We start from the raw sequence: 21,657 nt of genomic DNA on the forward strand, positions 1-21,657 counted from the left end.
TACATATATGCATAAGTTAGGGCAAGACCACAAAAGACAGTCTGCCAACCATAAAACTTCAGTTTTAGGCCAGAACAAAAAATGGAAAAAAATTTTTTTGCAGGGTGGAGCCCTAACACGCCATGCTACTTATATATACTAACTGCAAGATTACACAGCAGCTAGGTAAGCAAAAATTCCTACAACATGCTGTAAAGGGACCACCCCAAAGCAATGTCAGCATACTGAGATCAAAGCAGCATTTAGTTACTTATGCCAGCCTTCAGAACATCTGAACAGCCTGGATACAGAGAGTGTGTGCATGTGTGTGCGCGTGTGTGCGCGTGTGTGTGTGTGTGTGTGTGTGTGTGTGTGTGTGTGTGTGTGTGTGTGTGTGTGTGTGTGTGTGTGTGTGTGTGTGTGTGTGTGTGTGTGTGTGTGTGTGTGTGTGTGTGTGTGTGTGTGTGTGTGTGTGTGTGAATATATGTACAATATAGATGTAAAATATGTATGTACTATAAATATATATTTATGTATATATATAAAACATCTACACCCAAAATGTCAATACCATAAGCATGAAATTTCAAATTTTACAAGGTCAGAAATACAAAATATTGCACCTCACAATATCGAACTTGATTCCCTGAAGACATGCAGACTATAAAAATGAGCAGTGTGCCTTTAAAACATCATCTTGTGTACCACATAGCAAGGAACTTCAAAGTAACAGTATGACTGATATTAGCTACTCAAGTCCAAGTTATATCGGCCAAAGTTATACCACTGTAGTCTCACAGAAAGGTAAACCAGTACTAATTGTTGAAGGCTACATATATAATTTAGAGTGTACTCTCAAAAGCAAATGGTACTGGTGTTGTAAATATAAACTGCAAACTAAATGTACAGGTCAGGCTGTAACTATATCATTAAATGAGGATGAGCAGTTGACAGAGTCTGCAGCCCATAATCATGCAGGTGATCCATTGAAACCGAGAGGTACACCTTGTGTTCATAGTTAAGACACAGCGCTGCTGTTTCATGGGATACATCATGTTTGGAGTTGACGATGTGATTGCATCCACTTCCATTAATTTCATTCCCAGCCTACCAAACAGAAAGGCATTGCTACAACAAGTGGGTTGGGTACGCAGGAAACTGTACAGTGGAGACTAGACCCGAAATAAAGTTAGAAACCTTGCTATGTTCCCATTGAAAACTGGCCAGATCCTAGTGAAGAAAGATACTGATGCCTCATTAGATACCACTGTTGTAATGTTTGGTACCATAAATAATTTGTCTGACCTTAGTAGAGCTACAGTCTGGATGATGGATGGCACCTACTTTTATAAGGCTGTCATCTGTAGCCAGTTATATAGTATACATGGGTTGGTCAAGTACAGTGGCTATAGCAAGTCTGTGCCTCTGATATTTTGTTTGATGTCAAAGAAATCATTTAAATGTTACAACATTATGTGGAACTGTATCTTTAATCTTTTGTCAGATCAAAGGTTTGAGGGCATGTCAAATTTATATTATGTGATTTTGAGGTTGCCTCCATAAAAAGTGCGAGGCTAAATGTGAATGGGGCAGTGTCAAAGGGGTGCTTTTTCCACTTTGGACAGAATTTGTAGAGGAAGGTTCAAGTTCTGGGTCTGCTTTCTTTGTACAATAGTTCCTTGAATTTTGAGCTAGGTCGGTGTAAAGAGCTTGGCTGCACTTGCTTTTCTGCCTGAAGACAAGGTCTTGCATGTGATTTATCTGCTTTGGGACTCATTCTCTGTGGAGGGCAAAAAAACAATTAAGTACTTTAGCGACGGGTACCTGTTGGGAAAAGTGAGGAGATTCAGTACCAGAACTGCAACTTTCTCCAGATTTCCACCGCTGTTCCTGTCCTGATATCATTCTGGATACCACGCACACAAAATTCGGTAGAGGCATGGCACAGGCTCTTGAAATGTTTGATCGGCACTAAGGTGAGCAGCTTATCTGTTTTAATATCAGCTCTAGTCAGGGAACAGAATAGAACAGAGGAGCTACAGATCTGTATGTCTATGAGCTGCCCCTGTCCCCTAAGAAAAGGAAGTTATGGCAGAGGCTTTGTCAGTTTGACAGTATATTGTGGAACAAATATGTGTATGTTCCTGTGGAGTTCTTGCAGGCTATCAATAGAGTTGTGGTTACAGGTGACACTGCTGATGTGACTGTGCCCTTTACCAAGCTGTGATGTGGGATTTAGAAGCACTACTTCAATGTTGTGGGTGTCGGGATTGTGAGTTGCTTTAAATAAAGCTATACTGCCAGATTTTCGATGTTTTGAGGTGCAAAATTGCAAGCTGTAAGCTTGTGATAGTTCGACAATCTAAACTTTCGTTGTTATGGTCTCAACATTTTCAGTTTAGATGTTCCAGTTGTTCGATTAAATGATGTAGATCTATTTTATATATATATATATATATATATATATATATATATATATATATATATATATATATATATATATACATACATATTTATATATATGTATATGTTTATATACTTTTTTAATGTTTAAGTGACTACATATCTGCAGGCATTTCTATGTCTGCTATAAGTTAAGTGAAAGAATGTCTCGGTTAATTTTAGTATGGGATATCTTATAAGTGAAGAGCTTGAGAGAATGCTAGTGCTGTTTATCATATTGATCACTGCTGCTATGGATATAACAGCCAACCAGCTTCCAAAGATTCAGAGCATCATACCTGCACCAAAACTGTCAGGCAGAAAGAGCTGACCTGACTAAAAGAGAAGTTTGAGTGCCAAGCCCTTCAGAGATTTACTGCTGCCAAAGAGTGCACTCCTCCGAGGTTTTCAAGGATTGACGGTTGGCTTGTGCTGATCCTTTGCTGAGCAGATATGTTCCCTTTGGGTGAAAATCTTCCATTTAATAATTTTGGTTATTATTGATACTTTCCTCTTCTGAAAAGCTATAAACTAGGAGTTAGGGTTTTAATGGACTGTCATGAGATATTTCTGTACTTTTAAAACAGAGTGCCAAAGAGTATAGTCTACTGATGCAAAACAGTATTATTTGTAGTCATGTTTGGGCACTTAGAACCCACACTACTGCTTGTTGGTCACCTTTAGAGAAATAAACTTACTAGCTCTGCATTAATGTGCAGGTATAAATGTTGAAAGCTACTAATGATGCAAGAGAGCACCGATTATAAAGTCCCAAGACAGCTGAATTGAGCACTCATTTGGTTTGAAGTCCTGGAAATAAATGAATGCAGGCTGTTTACAGGGACCCAAAGCCCAAGTATGAGCACTGCTTGAACTCCAGGAAAATCTCAAAGTGTGTATGTGTGTGTGTGTGTGTGTGTGGGGGGGGGGGGCATCAGGGTTCAGTTCTAAGACAACTCCTGCTCGCACAAGTGATTGACCACATCAAACCAGGTAGCAGATACTAGAATAGTAACAATACCAGAGGATTATGAATAGGACCTTAACGGCTAAGGAAGTGGAATACTAAACTGAAAGCACATGGGATGAAAGAGAGTACAGTTGTGACAGCAGTTCTGGCAGCAAATGAGAGAAAGCTGAACAAGCTGAATTTAAGATACAGGAGAAAGCAGCTGAAGAAGTTAAACGCTTCACAGATCTGTGAGGTGTGGTTGAGGAGTCTGAATGCATAATAATGGTAAAGACAGAGTCAGAGGTGCTGCAGCCAACTGTGGGTTTTATGACAGAATGTCAAAAAGCAGAAAAGTAAGGCATACAAAATAGTGGTGTGACCAGTACCTTTGCATGGCACAAAAGACTGGGTAGTGAGGGCAATGCAGCTGAGGTAAGGTTGAGTAGATGAAGTGCATGAGATGGATAACAGAGTGCATACTGTAGGGCACATAAAATGAGGGTATCATAACAGAAGCCAAGGTAGCCTCGGTTATAGTAGGGTAAGGAGAACAAAGTATAGTCTTGTCACCTGTACAGGAAAGCAAATGATTTGGTGAAAAAAATTTGAGATAAACAGGATGAAGCCAACAGGAGATGAGGGCATTTAGGCAAGAGAGGGACTGATTGCATGGAAGAAGACCTGCAGCAGGCAGGCATAACAGCCAAAAACAAGAGAATGGTCCTGAACTGAGAGAAAAGGAGACCCTTGTTGCAACATGACAACCCTGTTTAAAAAGAGTGTGTGTGTGTGTGTGTGGGGGGGGGGGGATCATTTGAGTGTTAATCTGCTCAAAATTGTTTTGAAAGAACCTTCTAGTAGTTTTTCCTATGTAGCAGTTGGTCAAGCACCCAGGTTTGTATTTTGGAAAATGTGCACCATTAAGGAAAACATGAGTGTTTACACTGTATATGAAAGCTGTTCTTTCAAATGAGTTAAGTGGAAATATTGTAAACACATTAGCAAGGGTACTTTATTTGGCTAATCTAGTGCAGGCAAAGTACATAGGGCTAAGCACTACACCTGTGAAACTAAAAGAAGAGTTTGTGGCCCATTCTTTAACTTTTGAAACCTTCTATATAGGAAAAACAGGTCTATATTATAGCATCAAAGTTTCAAAACTTCGAAAGCTATAATATCGACCCATTTTTGATGAAAACTCAAAATAGCAAAGCCCCGGAACTTCGAAATCTTACCTAGGGTAAGATTTTGGTTGTCTGTTCCATGGCTTCGCTATTTACTCTACTGTGGTGGGAAGGTTACAGACCTGGTTAAGATAAGTATGTGAACGGAGGTTACGGACTGGGTTAAGGTAAGTGTGGGAATGGATCGGGGTAAGGTAAGTGTGCAATAGTTAGGGATATTAGGGTTAGGGAGCTGGTAAGGTGAGTGTGCAGTAGTTAGGGGCTTTAGAGTTAGAGAGCGGGTAAGATGAGTGTGCGGTTGTTAGGGACTTTAGGGTTAGGATTGGGTTAATGTAAGTGGATAGGTAGTAGTGTAGGGTTAGAATTATAGTTTTGTTAAGTGTATGTGTGTGGTTTATTTATTTCGGTGTGCTTGTGTTGTGTGTATGTGTTTCGGAACAGCAAATTTTTCCCTGGGAAAATATTCGCTGTTCCGTATGTTTGATATTTTGTGGTTTAGATATTTTAGGTACGATGAAATAGCATTCGCTATTTATATCATACAATAGGGTAATATAAATGCCTAAAACTTTTAGAAAGCTCTCATCATTTCTGAATATCTTCTGTATGTACACAGGATGACACGGAGGCCTTGAGAAAACATTTTATTAAGTGTAAGAATTTGAAGATGTTCCAGTTCTTTGTTTAACATTTAAAAAAATAATGTGAAGAGATAAGACATTGACAGTGTTCATAGTTTTATAGGAGGTTACAATGCTAATGGCCCTAGGGCCTTTACAAGCCTAGCTGTATAATACCTGTGTTCCCTAATTGACCTTTGTTAGATGGTCATTATTCGCAGAGTGAGTCTTTGATCAACACTGACTGCCCTTGTTCATAATAGACATAAGTGACATCCCAAGGTGAATTTACATTCTCCCATCCAATTGTCTAGTTTGTGCTTGAATAGTGTCATTGAGGAGCTCTGCTTGACATGCATTGGGAGTGCATTCCAGAGGAGTGGCAATCTCTGGGAGATATATCTGTCTCTCTATCATGTTCTGTTAATGTCACAGGCTAGGCTGAGATCCCTGGAGTTAGTGACTCTTGTCCTATTTGATTTTCAGTTGTGCAGCATTTCCATTAGGGCATGGTCAGAGATTGATCTGTAGGCCAGGCACAAGTAAACTCTCAGCAGCCTATACGATACAGTGTGCAGTGACAGGGCTTTCAGTCTTTCCATGTAGGTCATGTTTTGGAGGCCCTGAATTTTGTTGGTGAGAAACCTATGTGGTCTCTCCAGCTACTACAGGTATCTGTTGAGATACATGCAATAGGGAGCATTGTATTCTATATCTGATCTGATGAGGGTTGAGTACAAAGGAGTTATAACATCTTTAGTTTTGGGTGTGATGCCCTTACTTATGAGATGTGCAACATAGAAGGCTTTCCATACCACTGTGGGCAAATGGTGATCGATGTGTAGATTGCTATCAACCTGTGTTCCTAATTCTCACACCACTAGGTCTGAGCTTAGGGGGCTGCTATCAGTACTGTAAATTTCATGGACTTCTTTGCCAAAGGGGATAATAGTGTACTATTTTGCATATAGTTTTAGTCCGTGGCTTTGACACCAGAATTTTTCTGTGTTAGCCCCTTTTGTAATATGTTAATATCATATGGGGACTCAATGATTGCACACAGTTTGCAATCATCAGCAAATGTGGTAAGCCACAGGCCACGTACTTTCATCTGGACTTCTGAGAAATAGATTCTAATCATTAAAGGGCCCAGCACAGATCCATATGGTACACCACTGGTAGCTGGTCTACTGATAGATGTGGAATCCCCAACTTTGACAGTATGCATTCTGTCAGTGAGCCAATTGACTACCTATCTAGTGATGTATGGATTAATCCCCAGCTAGAAGAGTTTCTCTATGATATCCGAGTGGGGGATTGTGTCAAAAGATGTCTTGACTAAGTTAAGATAGGCAGTATGTACTGTTTTACCTTAATCCAAGGCTTTGGTGACATTCTCAAGGAAGTCCACCAGGTTTAGTAAGCATGCTCTACCCTTAACAAAGCCAAACTGGGTTGAGTCAAGAATTTGAAGGTCACCTATGTCCTTGTTGATAAAGTCCATGATGATTCTTTCCATGGCCTTGCAGATAAGGCTGGCTTGGCTTATGGGTCTATAGTTCCCAGGGTCAGTTGATGGACCCCCTGTGTGCAATGTCTTAAAAAGAAAAGAGTTAGGCTGGCAGATTTTATTAATGGCAGATAATGCCACAAGATTAAATGAACATATTAATATTAAGGTTGTATTGGAGACTAGCCTAATGAGATGAGTGAGTTTTTTTTTTAAATAAACGTGTGTTTGTGTGTGTGTGTGTGTGTGTGTGTGTGTGTGTGTGTGTGTGTGTGTGTGTGTGTGTTTGTAAAAAAAGGATTATCAATATTTTTGTAACATTTTTGTGATATGATTAATGCTTTGAAAATATTGATAATGTGTGTTTTTAAAAGTGTTTTTTAATGTAGCTATGTTATAGGAGTCACGTAATTTGATCGTCACAAAATTTGAATGAGTATGAGATCATGTGAAACTACTTAACTGTGGTCATTAAGGGAGTTTAGGGGCTTCAGCAGCATTATTGTTATTATTATTATTATTATTATTGTTATTATTATTATTATTGTTATTATTATTATTATTATTATTATTATTATTATTATTATTATTATTATTATTATTATTACTTTTCTTTTGTTTAAACTAGTGAAACAAATGGCTTGTCTCTTTTCTTACATGGAGCTCTGTCTTTTTTTTGGGGGAGGGTATGAAAAAAAACATGCTTTACTATCCCTTCCCTTTGCACACTATCGTTAGGAACATTTTTTCTGGGATTCTCAACTTACATCATTATACAAATAGTACTTCTGAGAGGGGAAGATTGCTTCCCCAAACAATCCCATGCCCATTATCTGAAGTTCCCTTACATCTTAAATGGTGTAACATCTTAGCGTTCCTGCTGTTTGTTTGATTGACTGGGTTCACATAAGTGATTGTTTGTATGACCATTACCAGAAGGAGAGGTAAATCAAGCTATGATGCTTTCAAGGGTGTATGGCTAAGTGTTGTTCAAACCACCTACTTAGTATTAAGCTGCGAACCTAGAAATAAAAAAGAAAGCTCACAAAGTATGTGATGCATAAAGCAATAATGCATTTTATTAAATCATAAACATATCCTGTGGTCTTAACTGTCTTAATTACATTGTAAGGAACAATGTAGAATAGAAAGTCCTCATCTGGACCCCTTATAAGTTGAAAAATAAAGCAAGAACAAATGATAGCGCTATCAAACAGGTTAGCACATTTAATTATGTGATTGCACTTGACTACTTTAATAGACGTAAAGATCAAAATGTGTATAATGCCAACAGTCCATACTCCTTTACAGAAGTTTTAGATGAAAACATTGCTTAGATATTTAAGACTGAACATAATTGGAACAGACCTATAAATCTTAGCAGTGGAGAGGTATGATTACTAAAGCAAAGCAATCTCAACAATACAAAAATACACTTTACTTGGACGATTCTGACTAGTTGTAGTAAAATGAGATTTCATGCACGATATGCCAAGACAGCAAAGGATTTTAAAATGTAAAACTAACAATGAAATGGACAAGAAATGATTTATACTTATGTTTTGAGAGACAGGCTAAAAAATTGAATTTCTAAATTGTAGTCCTGAATCATGGATTTTGATTAGGCAATGGATAACCACTTCCTGGACAGGCAGAGGATTAAAACAAAGATGGCTTACATGACTTTTGTATCGTAAAACAGTCTCTCTGTTTTAGAGAAAAAGAACTAGCAGATGAGGTAACTTAAGTATCGTGAACTGATAATGGATCTGCCTACTCCAGAACAAGTAAACATGAGGTGAAAACTATAGTAATTTTACTATACTAAAATCACATTTATGTTTTTTTGGATTTTTTTAAAAAAATGTTGAAAAAAGTTAAGGTCTTTGCATAAATTTTCATAATTTCTGTGACACAGCAATGGGAGGATAAGTACCTGATAGTAGTGTGAATGAAGAGTTCTCACTGTAGGAGGGAATACCCTCAGTACAACAATTTGTAGGATGAGTAAGATGACAGACTTTCTGAAGTTATTCCTATTTAATTAATACACTAAATTTACATTTATGTCAGTTTATCAGGACATTTTTTTTTATTTGAAGGACAAGAATCTGGTGGACCAATGCTTTCCAGTATTCTTACAGGGAGACATAGGCACTGAATTACACTGAAGTGGCTCGTGACATTCATTAATTTAGAACTTTAGGGAAAAGTCAACACAGTGGAAAATTTAATTGGGAATAATCATTCTTAGGTATAGGCATGGGAATAAGTGCTTAGCATTTCTGCTAACTTCCACTACAGGGAATGGCCAGTGGATGTAGTTTTGATATTTGTGATCAGACCTAGGTCTTCATCTTTAGTTTACTGACTTGTGCAGCTGCTAATCTGCCAAAGCTCTGTATATGCTTATTGTTATCATTGCAAAACACCTATTGTATTTTATGGTGTGCTGAATATATCTGTGCAATTTTTAATTTGACACAATGAATACTATTCTGTGTGATGCCATAGAATAAAGTAACTTGTTTACAGGATACCTCTCCAACATCACATGTTAAGACTCTTCTACAGATAGAATGCTGTCTTTCTCACTAATAAAATGAGAGCAAAATGTCACAATTTTGCCATACAGTATAGCTCACAAACATAAACTATCACTGCATTTGATTCTATCTTTTCTGAAGTCTAAAATCTTATAACCCTTGAATATTTGTGTCAGTTTGTTATATTGCATGCTGGCAATAAACTGACACAATGAAAGTAATGGAGAACAGTTGTGCTGAAAATGTACAGATTGGACAAACTGAAATGTGAGTTCAGCTTTAATGTGTTAAACCAGATGACTTACAACTGAAATGCTTGTGACAAAAGTCTGAAGGCAAACCTGCACTTGGTATTTGGATAGTGCACACTATATTTCAACATATAAGTCTGAGTTTGTTTCCTTGCTGCATCCAGGTAATCTTTTGGTCAATCTACAACATAAATGTACTAACCCAAAGTTTTTCCTTGAATCTAACAGATTTATAATTTTTCAATACCTCTTTGTGCTATCAATGATTTTTGCAATTGAAGAGATAAACAGAGACCCTAAACTATTACCAAATGTCACCTTGGGATTTCAGATTTTTGACTCATGCTATTCTAGAGAAAAAGCACTGCTGGGTACTCTGTCATATTTAACAGGAAAGCAGGATCTTGTTCCAAACTACAGTTGTGAAACTGCATCCTTACGGCCTGCTGTAATTGGTGATACTCCATCATCATCTTCTCTGATTATGGCTACAGTGCTGGGACTCTACAGATACCCCCAGGTATGAAGAAAACGTCATGGTTTCTACATTGTGATACACTGATACTTGCAAGTAAAAGGGACTCTCAGTTTTATCGAACTTTTTGAAAACAGAAGAAAGTGAATGGTCTGAACAGATCAACAGATTTTGCTTCTTTTGTTAAAATATATATTTTGTATGATGCCTTGGAAATAGTTCAACAGGATCTGCCAAAATATATATTTCTCCTTCTGAATCTGTGTTATTTTTCATTACAATGTGCTTTGTTTTGTGCATTGGAAGCAGATCTATGTATCAGCTTTGCAGATTTACAAGCTGCTGCTGTTTGACTTTCAACAGCATCATCATTTTGTTCACATTTTAAACTTTTTACTTACCTTCTTCTTTTGGCTTTTCCCAGTTAGGGATCACCACAGCAGATCATCTGTCTGTTCATGATTGGCAGTGGATTTTACAGTGTCGAGTTGCCAGCCCAGTGCCCAACCTTCCACACACACACACACACACACACACACACACACACACACACACACACACACACACACACACACACACACACACACACACACACCTAGGGCCAATTTAGAGTGTCCAATCCACCTACTGCATGTCTTTGGGATGTGGGAGGAAACTGGAGCACCCAGAGGAAACCCACATTACCACAGGGAGGACATGCAGACTCTGCACAGAAGGCACCCCAGCCGAGAATCGAACTGGAGAACCTCTTGCTGTGAGGCAGCAATGCTAACTGCCGCACCACCGTGGCCCGCACCACCGTGGCCACCCAAACTTTTTACTTACTATTTATTCTTAATGCTGTACCCTGTTCTACCTTTTTTTGAGATTTCACTCTTCATCTGTACTGCCCCAACAGGACTATATCTAAATAAGGGTCCCATTAAGTACTATTCCTGTTTGAATATACTGCTGCCACACTCTCATTAGAGTTGATCATTTCTGGACCATTCTGTTCTATCTCTGTAAAGGGAGAAACCCCATAGGCTCCTAGTGCTATAATCCATGATCTCCATGGTCTTCCTGATTCTTACTGGGAAACGTAGTGGTACAACTTGGTTAGGGTGATGTGATCTACAGTACTAGGTATATGTGTATGCAGTTTGTCAAAAGTATTCCTTATCATCAGTTAGCTTTTCTTTACCTGCCAAAATTAGTTCAAACTGCTTTATTTGTTCTAGTGAACAGAATGTTACAGATTTCCTTGCAAATGGAAAATAAATCTTTTATAAATGAGTTTCCGTAGGCTTTCCATTTTCTTCATTAACCTGTGAAAGAATGGTCACCAGTTCCATGCCTGTATGGTTACATTTGTACATGACTTCTTCCTGTAAATTCTGGTACAATAACTCATAAGGAATTTGGAAATCCAATGTTTCTTAGGTGCACACTTACTAATGCACTACTTGAAAAGCTTTTTGGCTAATTGCATGGCTGATATTTTAGAGACTTTTAGTCATTGGAAAAGGATGTTGCATTTTGGTAAGCTGAAGATCCTTGAGTTTTTCCAATTTTTATATATATATATATATATATATATATATATATATATATATATATACACGCATCTGTGTGTATTTATATATGTAAGTGTGTGTGTGTGTGTGTGTGTGTGTGTGTGTGTGTGTGTGTGTTTATAATACATGCATGTGTATGTCTCTCTCTCTATATATATGTATATGAGATCCATAGATGAGTTGTGTAGTATGCTGCATTCAATTGCACAGGAATAACTAAAGGAAAAAAGAGGAGTAAACTACTCCTGATTCCTTGTCTTGTTTTTGCTCCAGTACAGTCAGCCTAAATATACAGTGGAAGATACAGGTAACTGAATTGGGTTAGCAAATTCACATGATATTAAAAACATATGTAAGATGAGAGTAATCTGTATTTATTTCTATGGAGAAAAAAGAATCTGTGCAACTGCCTATAAAATAAATATAATATAAAAAAGAGCATAATGCCAAAAATCTTAACACAGCATAACATAAGAATTCTCAGACTCAAACCTGCAACAGAATACCCAAGATATAGCTAGCTATTCTGGTACTCCCCTCCCCAACTTAAAAAACAATCATCTTCTTGAACTTGAGAACCAAAAAAAGAGGAAAAAAAAAATGTTTTCATTGTAAATGCAGCAAACTGCAGTTTTAAAGATGGAGCATTCCATGGCAATTTCAATTGGCGCATTCAAAAATGAATGTCGGTAATACATTGAAATCTTGTTTCAATCACATCCCCTAACACTTTGCACACATGACAGCTACTTCCTTCATCCATCCTAGCCAAGCTTTTGGAGGATGCTATAGTTTTTAGTGCTATTTGGCACAAATGTTATCAGCAGCTCAGTTGCTAAAATTTTAATGCTCTAGAGATTATGAATTTATTCATGGTCATTTGGGATAGTGCACAGGTTATGGCTGATATGTCGCCCTGTATCAGTGTCTATAAGAATGTGTGAGCTTCCATCTATAAGAATGTGTGAGCTTCCCATATCTGTGGAGACTGAAGCAAGAAGAGATCTTCCCATAATGACTTGCAGGCATACCTCTCACCTTCTTTCCTCAAGAATTCTGAATGAGGCCAAGTATAATGCTAGGACAAAAGACTAAACATTAAGACAACTTTTTTATATAATTTAAACTAATTAGAATTCATGGAAAATATAATTTAATTTCAATGTAATAGTGCAAGTTCTACAACATGCATTATTTTTGAACAGGTATGAAATTTTATTTAATTTTTGTCTGGCAGTGACTGAATGGAATCCTTAGAGATTTACCAGAAAATCAAAACTTCAACAACTGGAGACAAAATTATGGGTCAGTTGAGAAGTATAATTAGAGAAACCTTTCAGAGAACATCTGTGGACATGGGTACTTTTCTCCAATAAAATGAATCAGAGGGATAAACAAGGCAGAAATAAAATTAAAAAACTTTAATACGGTTAGCGCTTTCACATCACAGATGCTTCTTCAGACCATGAATGAAACAACATAAGCTAAAACCACGTTATATACTTCCTATGCACTACCAAATTGCTGTTAATTAATTAATTAATTACATCTATTTAACACTCATGTTAAAGAGACAGCATATTAGTAGGTATCTAGCCTGAAACATACTGCAGCTTGCTAACTCAAACAGTTTAATACACAAACTAACATTTCATCACTAAAATATATGTCTACATAAAACAAGTACAAAGTTTTTAATAAAACATGAACCATATAAGCAGATTTTATAAACGTCTTGTTTTTAAAGGGTTCCTATTAGATGACCAAAGACGCATTTTGTCGAATGTGTCTTGGTCAAACATGAAATGTCAAAAAGTCAAAATGACGAAGTGGCATATAAGTGAATTCTTTCCCTGGGCAAGAAGTTGCTTGGATGCTTCCATCACTTTGCCATTTTCGGCACTGTAGTGCGATCACGGAGTTGGTATATTTAAGTAGGGGGGTGTGGGGGGCACAGCTCCCCATGTCCCCAAGTTGGGGGGTGTGGGGGGCAAAGCCTCACACTTTATGTAATGTTTTAATGTCTTTTTTTTTTTTTTTTGGGAACAGCGATTTTTTTTTCCCTGGGAAAAAAAAATCACTGTTCTGGTTGATCAATACCTTGTGTATTCAAACTTTTGAGTTCTATATAACAATGTTCGATCATTTGATCATTCATTGTTATAATATAGACCTTTTTTAAATAGGGCTTGATCGATGTTTTATCATTAAGCCCTGGTTCTTTTCTGCCTTTAACTCAATAATCCATTTTAACTCTCTCAATTCCAGTTTATTCTTCATGTCACCCAACCTTAAATCTTGAAAAATACATTCAATAACTTTAAATTGAAATTGATGTGTTCCCCCCTGCACAGATAGCATGTTTGGCTAGAGCACTTCTATCTGGTTCATTATTTCTGATGGCAGCCAAATGCTCTCTAACCCTCTCTCTTAGCGAGCGAGTGGTCATGCCAACATAAAAGGAAGGGCAGGCTAAACACACAGCCAGGTATACTAAGTTCCTTGTTTTACAATTTGCCTTGACTCTGAATTCATACTTTTTATTTGTTACAGGATGTATAAAAATCCTGTTATCACTCAAGATGTTGCAAACACTGCATTGCCCACATTTATTAAGACCATAGAGCACTTCCTTAGACTTTTTTGGTTGACAAAGTAACCTTTTGAGATTCTTTTTGTTTTTATAACAAAACTTTGGCCTCTGGCCTACTATCCTAGCTATCTCTGGGTCTGATTGCAGGATGGACCAGTTTTTATCAATCACATTTTGTACTTTTCTAACATTTAGAGCTAACAGTAAGGTCTATGAGAAAGGGTAGAGCAAAACCATATATTGGTAATACTCAAGATACCTCTCCCCAGCAGTTTAAAGAAAATTATACTTCTAAAAATCTACCCATTCACCTAGAATATGCTGGGTATGTTAGAAAAGTACAAAATGTCATTGATAAAAACTGGTCCATCCTGCAATCAGACCCAGAGATAGCTAGGATAGTAGGCCAGAGGCCAAAGTTTTGTTATAAAAACAAAAAGAATCTCAAAAGGTTACTTTGTCAACCAAAAAAGTCTAAGGAAGTGCTCTATGGTCTTAATAAATGTGGGCAATGCAGTGTTTGTGATGTCCTGAGTGATAACAGATTTTTATACATCCTGTAACAAATAAAAAGTATGAATTCAGAGTCAAGGCAAATTGTAAAACAAGGAACTTAATATACCTGGCTGTGTGTTTAGCCTGCCCTTCCTTTTATGTTGGCATGACCACTCACTCGCTAAGAGAGAGTGTTAGAGAGCATTTGGCTGCCATCATAAATAATGAGCCAGATAGAAGTGCTCTTGCCAAACATGCTATCTGTGCAAGGGGAATGCATCATTTTCAATTTAAAGTTATTGAATGTATTTTTCAAGATTTAATGTTGGGTGACATGATGAATAAACTGGAATTGAGAGAGTTAAAATGGATTACTGAGTTACAGGCAGAAAAAGAACCAGGGCTTAATGATAAAACATCGATCAAGCCCTATTTAAAAACAAGACATTTATAAAATCTGCTTATATGGTTCATGTTTTATTGAAAACATTATACTTGTTTTATGTACACATATATTTTAATGATGAAATGTTAGTCTGTGTATTAAACTGTTTGAGTTAGCAAGCTGCAGTATGTTTCAGTTCAGGCTAGATACCTATTAATATGCTATCTCTTTAACTTGAGTGTTAAATAGATGTAATGAATTAATTAAAACCAATTTGGTAGAGTATAGCAAGTATATAAAGTGATTTTAGCTTATGTTGTTTCATTCCTGGTCTGAAGAAGCATATGTGATGTGAAAGCACTAACCGTATTAAAGTTTTTTATATTATTTCTGCCGTGTTTCTCCCTCTGATTCATTTTATTGAAGAAAATTGGTTTGTTGGAGTGAGAGGGAGTTAATTCAGAGTGACTGTACTATTGACTTTCATTGCTTTTGGACATGGGTACTTTGCAGGCCTCCACCTGTAGAATAATTGATAACCTGTATTGCCTTTTACATGTGGAGGATCATCCACTGTTTCATAGGATGCCTTACACATCTTCTATGCCATTGCTTACCTCGATTAAGTAGTAGGTGCTATAGTTTGTACATGTAACATTAAAAACCAAATACAACTGTATAACTTGCCAGGTAGTCTGTGATACATGTGATATCATAACAAATGTTTGCAGAGGACTCAGATGTTTTGCATAATTCACATATGTAGTGTACAACTTTGCAGTATTGACACTTACTGAACGTTCAAAGGGCCATCAGTTTAGCAAGAGCATTCACCACATCTACTGCTGAGCTATACATCCTATGGTTCTCCTATATAAGTATGCAGTAACCCCCACCCCACTCACACACACATATGTACATACTCTGCAGGTGATACATACATGCTGCAACCCTGGCTTATGACACCTGTATAGATCCCACTAAGTATAACTGAAAAGCAATATAAGACTGCGAACATAACAATGAGTACACACACACACACACACACACACACACACACACACACACACACACACACACACACACACACAAAAACAATATTGAAGAACATGTGTTCTGCTTACTCAAAGCTCACCTCAAGTGCCCGGACACATCCTCCATCTTGCAGGAGATTCCTAGCATGTTGCATGCTCCATAAGAAGGTGGTGATGAGATATTGTAGAACTTCACCATAATGGTACAACTGGACTGTAAGGATGCTGCATCACTACCTTTGACAAATGTGTGAGGTGGAACAGCAATAACTGGCAGAGTGGTGTAGTATATCTGGAAAATGTGCAGTATTGTCTCGTGACAGGGGGCTACCTGTAATATCTTCTGGTACCCTTGGAAAGCTGTGACATGGAGGAGGAGTTACCCATATGAAATGCAGTGTGTGAATCTCCTGCTACAGTCACAGGAGCATCACTGATGGCTGGAACCATATGACATTTCAAACCCAATGGAGATTGGAAATGCTTATGATGCACTGTCTTTGAGTGGGTGTAGCCACACGTACAGACTGTACTGAAGATAGGTCCACAGTCAAAATGAAGACATGACAACTGTGTCATAAAAATGTGACTCTGGTGTGTTTTATAATCTCTAGCATAGGTGCCATTATTAACCTATCACTATACTTCCACTAATATACCACTGTCACAAAAACCACACATGAGTGAGCATAGGTATCTGCAAAAATCTGTGCCACTGTAGCATACATAATAAGAGATGTCCCATTCAAACCCAGTCTGTCTCTCTTTTCTAGACTTGATTGCATAACTAAGGTACCTACAACAATATATAACCAACAGTTGCCATGGTTGGGTCATAGTAGCTGTGCAGGGCAACTGTAATTAATTGTGGTGTAATATGTTCTAACCTGCTGCACCACAACTAAGAAGTTGGATCTCCAGAGATAATTCCAGTAGTGCCCCCCCCCCCCACCAGCGGAGACCCCAAAAAATCCTGTGGCTCTATCAGCCACTTAATTTGATGTCTGTCGCTTTGGATGGCCTGTCAGCTGGAGTGGGATGTGCCTTTACCATGACAAAATCTATCACACTGGAAAAATTTGCAATGCTACTGTAAAATGCAACTCTCCTCACATGTGTTATTTGTTATTGGCCACTATCTACTGTACAACTTGCATAAAGACTGGTCAGCACCTCCCCTCCTCAGCAGATGCTATCTGTTTGCACATTTTCATCAGGGCTGCAGTTGTCTAGCCTTTGCATCCATCTCATTCAGTGGAAATTTGTAAAAGTGTGACAGGTCTACAAGCTACATATTATTGACATTGGCAAAATGACAGAAACAGAGGGTTGTAGCCTGTGTAGACCATACAGGGACAGAGGTGATGGTATGCCTTATGGTTCTTTTAGGGACAAATACAGAAATACAAGTATTAGGTGTGAATGCTAGAAAAAGTATAGGGTATGGCAGGAAGTATTGCTGCCAACACTTAGGGTTACATTGGAATCAAACACTGATATGGACCTACTGTAAAGACACTGGGGAGAAATGTGTAGGCATATGACTGCTTTACTGACCATCCTAGGTCAACACAAGTACTAGGCAGATAGTTTCAGTGATGGGTATGTAAAGGGACAATTGGCCCTGATAGTTTGGATTACCATGTCACCAGTACCCTTTACAAACCTGAGGCACACACAGGTATACACACACCTGTTAGTCATTAAAACATTGAAGACTACTAACAAGAGGAAATCTAACTTAATGTACTCTCTCAGAGTATGAAATGCCTACACAGCCTGACTATAGTTCCAAATAATGCTGCTATTCCACATAGCAGTGCCATATAAATATGAAACATAGCTTCCCAAATTTGTATAACTTAGTCTGCAGTATGATCAGGTGCATCTAAGAATATGCAAGTTTATACTCTTTTGTGGGGTATGTAGGTAAATCTGATTAGGGGTATGCATGTCTGTGAATCACTATACATTGGTAAGGTCAGTCAGATAAGAGAGAGGAGAAGTACTCTCACATTAAACAGTGTGTTGGCACTACAAAGGCTGCTCCAAAATGTGCCATCCTTGGCAGGCCTGGCAAGCTTGTATACATGAGAGATCTGACCCAGCACCTTAAGGGAGACACCGACACAATATATGGCATATGGAAAATTTGTTCAAACAGAGGAAAAGAAACCATGACACCATGATGTCAAAGTGTTTTCCAGAGGAGGGTGACTGGTTACCAGTATGATATCAGAGGCATTCCCTAAAGAACAGGAACATTTGATCATCACTGGAGCAGTTAAACAGTTAAATTGAAATAGACAGTGGAACCATTGAAAATAAGAAGCATAACAAACCAAGAGAAATGGGTGGTACATTTCATGATTAATGGATCGCTGCTAAACATGAATCCTTATACAGGAAAAAATTCTAACATATATATATATATATAAATATATATATATATATATATATATATATATATATATATATATATATATATATATATAGTGAGAGAGAGAGAGAGGAGAAAGAGAGATCAATGTACTTTAAAACAAATCAAGCACTGAAAGAGTAAAGCTAGAAAACTAGAATGACATGACAGTTGAAATACAAACTACAACACAAACTCATAAAACAAATTATTTGGGGTATCGGACTTTGATAGTTCTTTTGAAATGTGTCAAAATCAGTAGCAGAAAATGAAGGCCTGCCAGCAGTTTCTTACTGTTGAGGAGAACGTGCAGAATGATACTGAAGAAAACAATACTCTGGTGCATATTTAATGGAATAGGAGGATTGCTGTTGGCTCAGGCATAAGCCTAATTACAACACAGCTTTTAGACAATGCTCCTTGAAAGATGTGCAACCAACTTTATCAAGAAAAAACTCAAAGTCCTGTCTCTATACAATGTATCCTACACACTACTTAGAGGTGATGTGTGTCTGGCACTGGCATTCAAGGCATTCTCCAAACCCATTACTAATAGATTTACTGCACGTAAGCAAGTCAAATAACATTAGAAATAACTGGCTAATTTGAGCACCTAAAGGAAAATTGGCTAGGCTTAAAATGTCTGACAAGGGCAGCTAGTCTATTACTTACCTATGAACCTATAAGAACTATGTTAAGAGTTGCAAGGACTGAGCAAAGCCATGTAAAGCACAACTCACTGGGTAACAATGCAATTTGTTTAAAAAAAAAGCCAAATGTTCCCTTTCATTTGGCAAGAATCTTAAAGACTTAAAGGAAAGCATAACTTAGTAAGCAATATTAAGTACTACAGATGGCTGAAATCACTGGAGCATCAGCAGAATTCATTAGTTCATTACCATGTATACAGTTCACAGCTTACGGAAGTTGCAAAAGAGTGATGAAAGTGCAGGGTTTTGTACTTTTAATACACCATTAGGATGTTGGTCACTAAAAGCTCCAATCTAGAATTTCTTCAGCAGCAGATTTGCTTCATTTTGCCTGGAAACAATTTTTGCAGTGTGTTGGAACATGCAATTAATTAACAAAGTTAATTTGGTAAAGTCCAAAGTGACAGTGATTGCAAAGTTTAATTTTTACATCTTTGGCCTGCCACACAGTGAGAGAGGCAAATTTATTTATTGATTGATTGGATTGATTTATAAGACATTTATCACCATAGTTGAAAATCTGAATCTCACAATATTCTCTACATGATGATGATGATTATGATGATGATGATGCAATTGCAGTGGTGAGAAGTATGAATAGCTCTGCACCCTGGGACTATATCTCAAAATAAAGGATGCTGTCTACAGCAACAACTGAAAATGTACAGAGAATGAGCCTACAAAAACTGTAGAGCTTTGCAAGACACTCTCTTCAGGACAACTCTGACTAAAGAAGATAACAAATGAAGCAGAACACCTGTAACAGTTAAAGTTAATGGTCAACAAGTGGTCAAAACAGGCTTCTTCCTCACTTTTATGCATTCTGCGTTGCCACAGCTGTTGTAAATGGACTATTACTAAAAGTGATTGAATGGATATGAAGATTTTACAACTGTTGCAGCAGTGACATTTAAAAATAAATAAGACTAGGGTAGTGGACGGAGTAAGTATACTGATCAGGGATGATTTGAGGTTTTACAAAAGTTGAGGTGCACGACATGCATTTATATGGCAAAGTATGCAACAGAAGAAAACTATGATTGGTGTTCTGCTACATCAACTTTGTGAGAATGTGGGGCCTCTCTTGTTCATAGGTTCATAAGTAGGTACTAGGCTATCAGCCCTGGGGCCTATACAAGCCCAGTCAAAAAGGTACCCTGGCTTTTGCCACCCAAGAAAATTATTTTCCTGTTCCACTGTCGAGCAGAGCCACAGAGGTGATCCCCAGGGTGAATTTCTTATTTCCCATACAAGCATCAAGATTTTTCTTGAAGAGTGCTAATGAGGAGCTTTGTTTGATACAGATAGGTAGTTTATTCCAGAGTATGGGAAGTCTCTGGGACAGGAATCTATCCCTCTGGCATTTTCTGTTTATTGTGGTGACAAGGTTTAGGTCCCTATAGCGTGTAGCTCAGACGGATTGGATTTCTTTAAGTGGAGCATGTCCAACAGCTCTGGGTTTGACATAGCTTTGTAAGTTAGGCAGAGATCACCTCTCAGTAGGCAATATGCGATGGAGTAAAGCTGGTGCTTTTTGAGACTGTCTGCGTAGGGCATCTGTTTGAGGCCGGTAATCCTCTTTGTGAGGTATGTCTGCGGCCTTTCCAGTAGTTATAGATGTCTTGTGAGGTACATACCAAAAGGGGCATTGTACTCTATAATGGGTCTAATGAGTGATGAGTAGAGGGGAACAATGACCTCTTTTTTTCTGGATGAGAAACCTTTTGTGATGAGGTGTGCCACATAGAAGGATTTCCTGACTACTTTGGCGATGTGATTATCAATGGAGAGACTACTGTCCATCTGTGTCCCAAGGTCTCTTATCACACTTTCGGTGTTAAATATACTACCGCCTATGTTGTAGTTCATGGGTACAGAGTTTTTACCAAAGGGGATGAACATGCACTTTTTGGCATTGAGCTTGAGGCCATGGCTTTGACACCAGGCATCTGTTTCAGTGAGGCCCTTTTGTAGGATGTCCACATCGTTAGGAGTTTTGATTACAGCTCCTAGTTTGCAGTCATCTGCAAACTTCATTAGCCAAAGACCTTCTGTGTTAGCCTGTACTTCAGAGAAGTAGATACCAAACAGGAGAGGACCCAGGACTGAACCCTGTGGTACTCCACTTGTCACTGGTATGAAGTCGGATTTGGAGTCTGCTTCTTTCACAGTGTGAGTTCCGTCAGTGAGCCAGTTGGCAACCCAACTTGTGACATAGGGATTTATACCTAGTTTAGTGAGTTTATCTATAATTCCAGAGAGGGGCATGGTGTCAAAAGCCTTGGCAAGATCTAGATAAGCTATATGAACCACCTTACCCTTGTCTGCTGTACAACTTGTAGTTTAAAGGCAGGTAAATATTGTTAGTGATTATTTCTCTAATTTCCCTGGAGCTGTGATTCTGAATATAGCTGTAGGTGTGCTCACTTACAAATTCAGTCCTTGGCATACCTGATGGATTAGTCTCTGGCAATGGCCCTCAGTTTGTAAGTAAACTGCTCATTTT

General features: G+C 38.0%; 1 protein-coding gene across 1 annotated transcript in view; it reads left to right on the plus strand.

Moving 5' to 3' along the window:
• The first annotated feature begins 9,444 nt into the window (after positions 1-9,444).
• The window catches only part of LOC122805990, a 216,992-nt gene continuing 204,779 nt past the window's right edge, over positions 9,445-21,657 (plus strand). The window contains exons 1-2 of the mRNA XM_044076231.1: positions 9,445-9,500; positions 9,713-10,004. Coding sequence (XP_043932166.1) covers positions 9,445-9,500; positions 9,713-10,004 — 348 coding nt within the window. The remainder of the gene's footprint in view (positions 9,501-9,712; positions 10,005-21,657) is intronic.

This window comes from Protopterus annectens, chromosome 7.part0 (genome assembly GCF_019279795.1).
Source record: "Protopterus annectens isolate FY-2018-M chromosome 7.part0, PAN1.0, whole genome shotgun sequence".
Classification (NCBI taxonomy): domain Eukaryota; kingdom Metazoa; phylum Chordata; order Ceratodontiformes; family Protopteridae; genus Protopterus; species Protopterus annectens.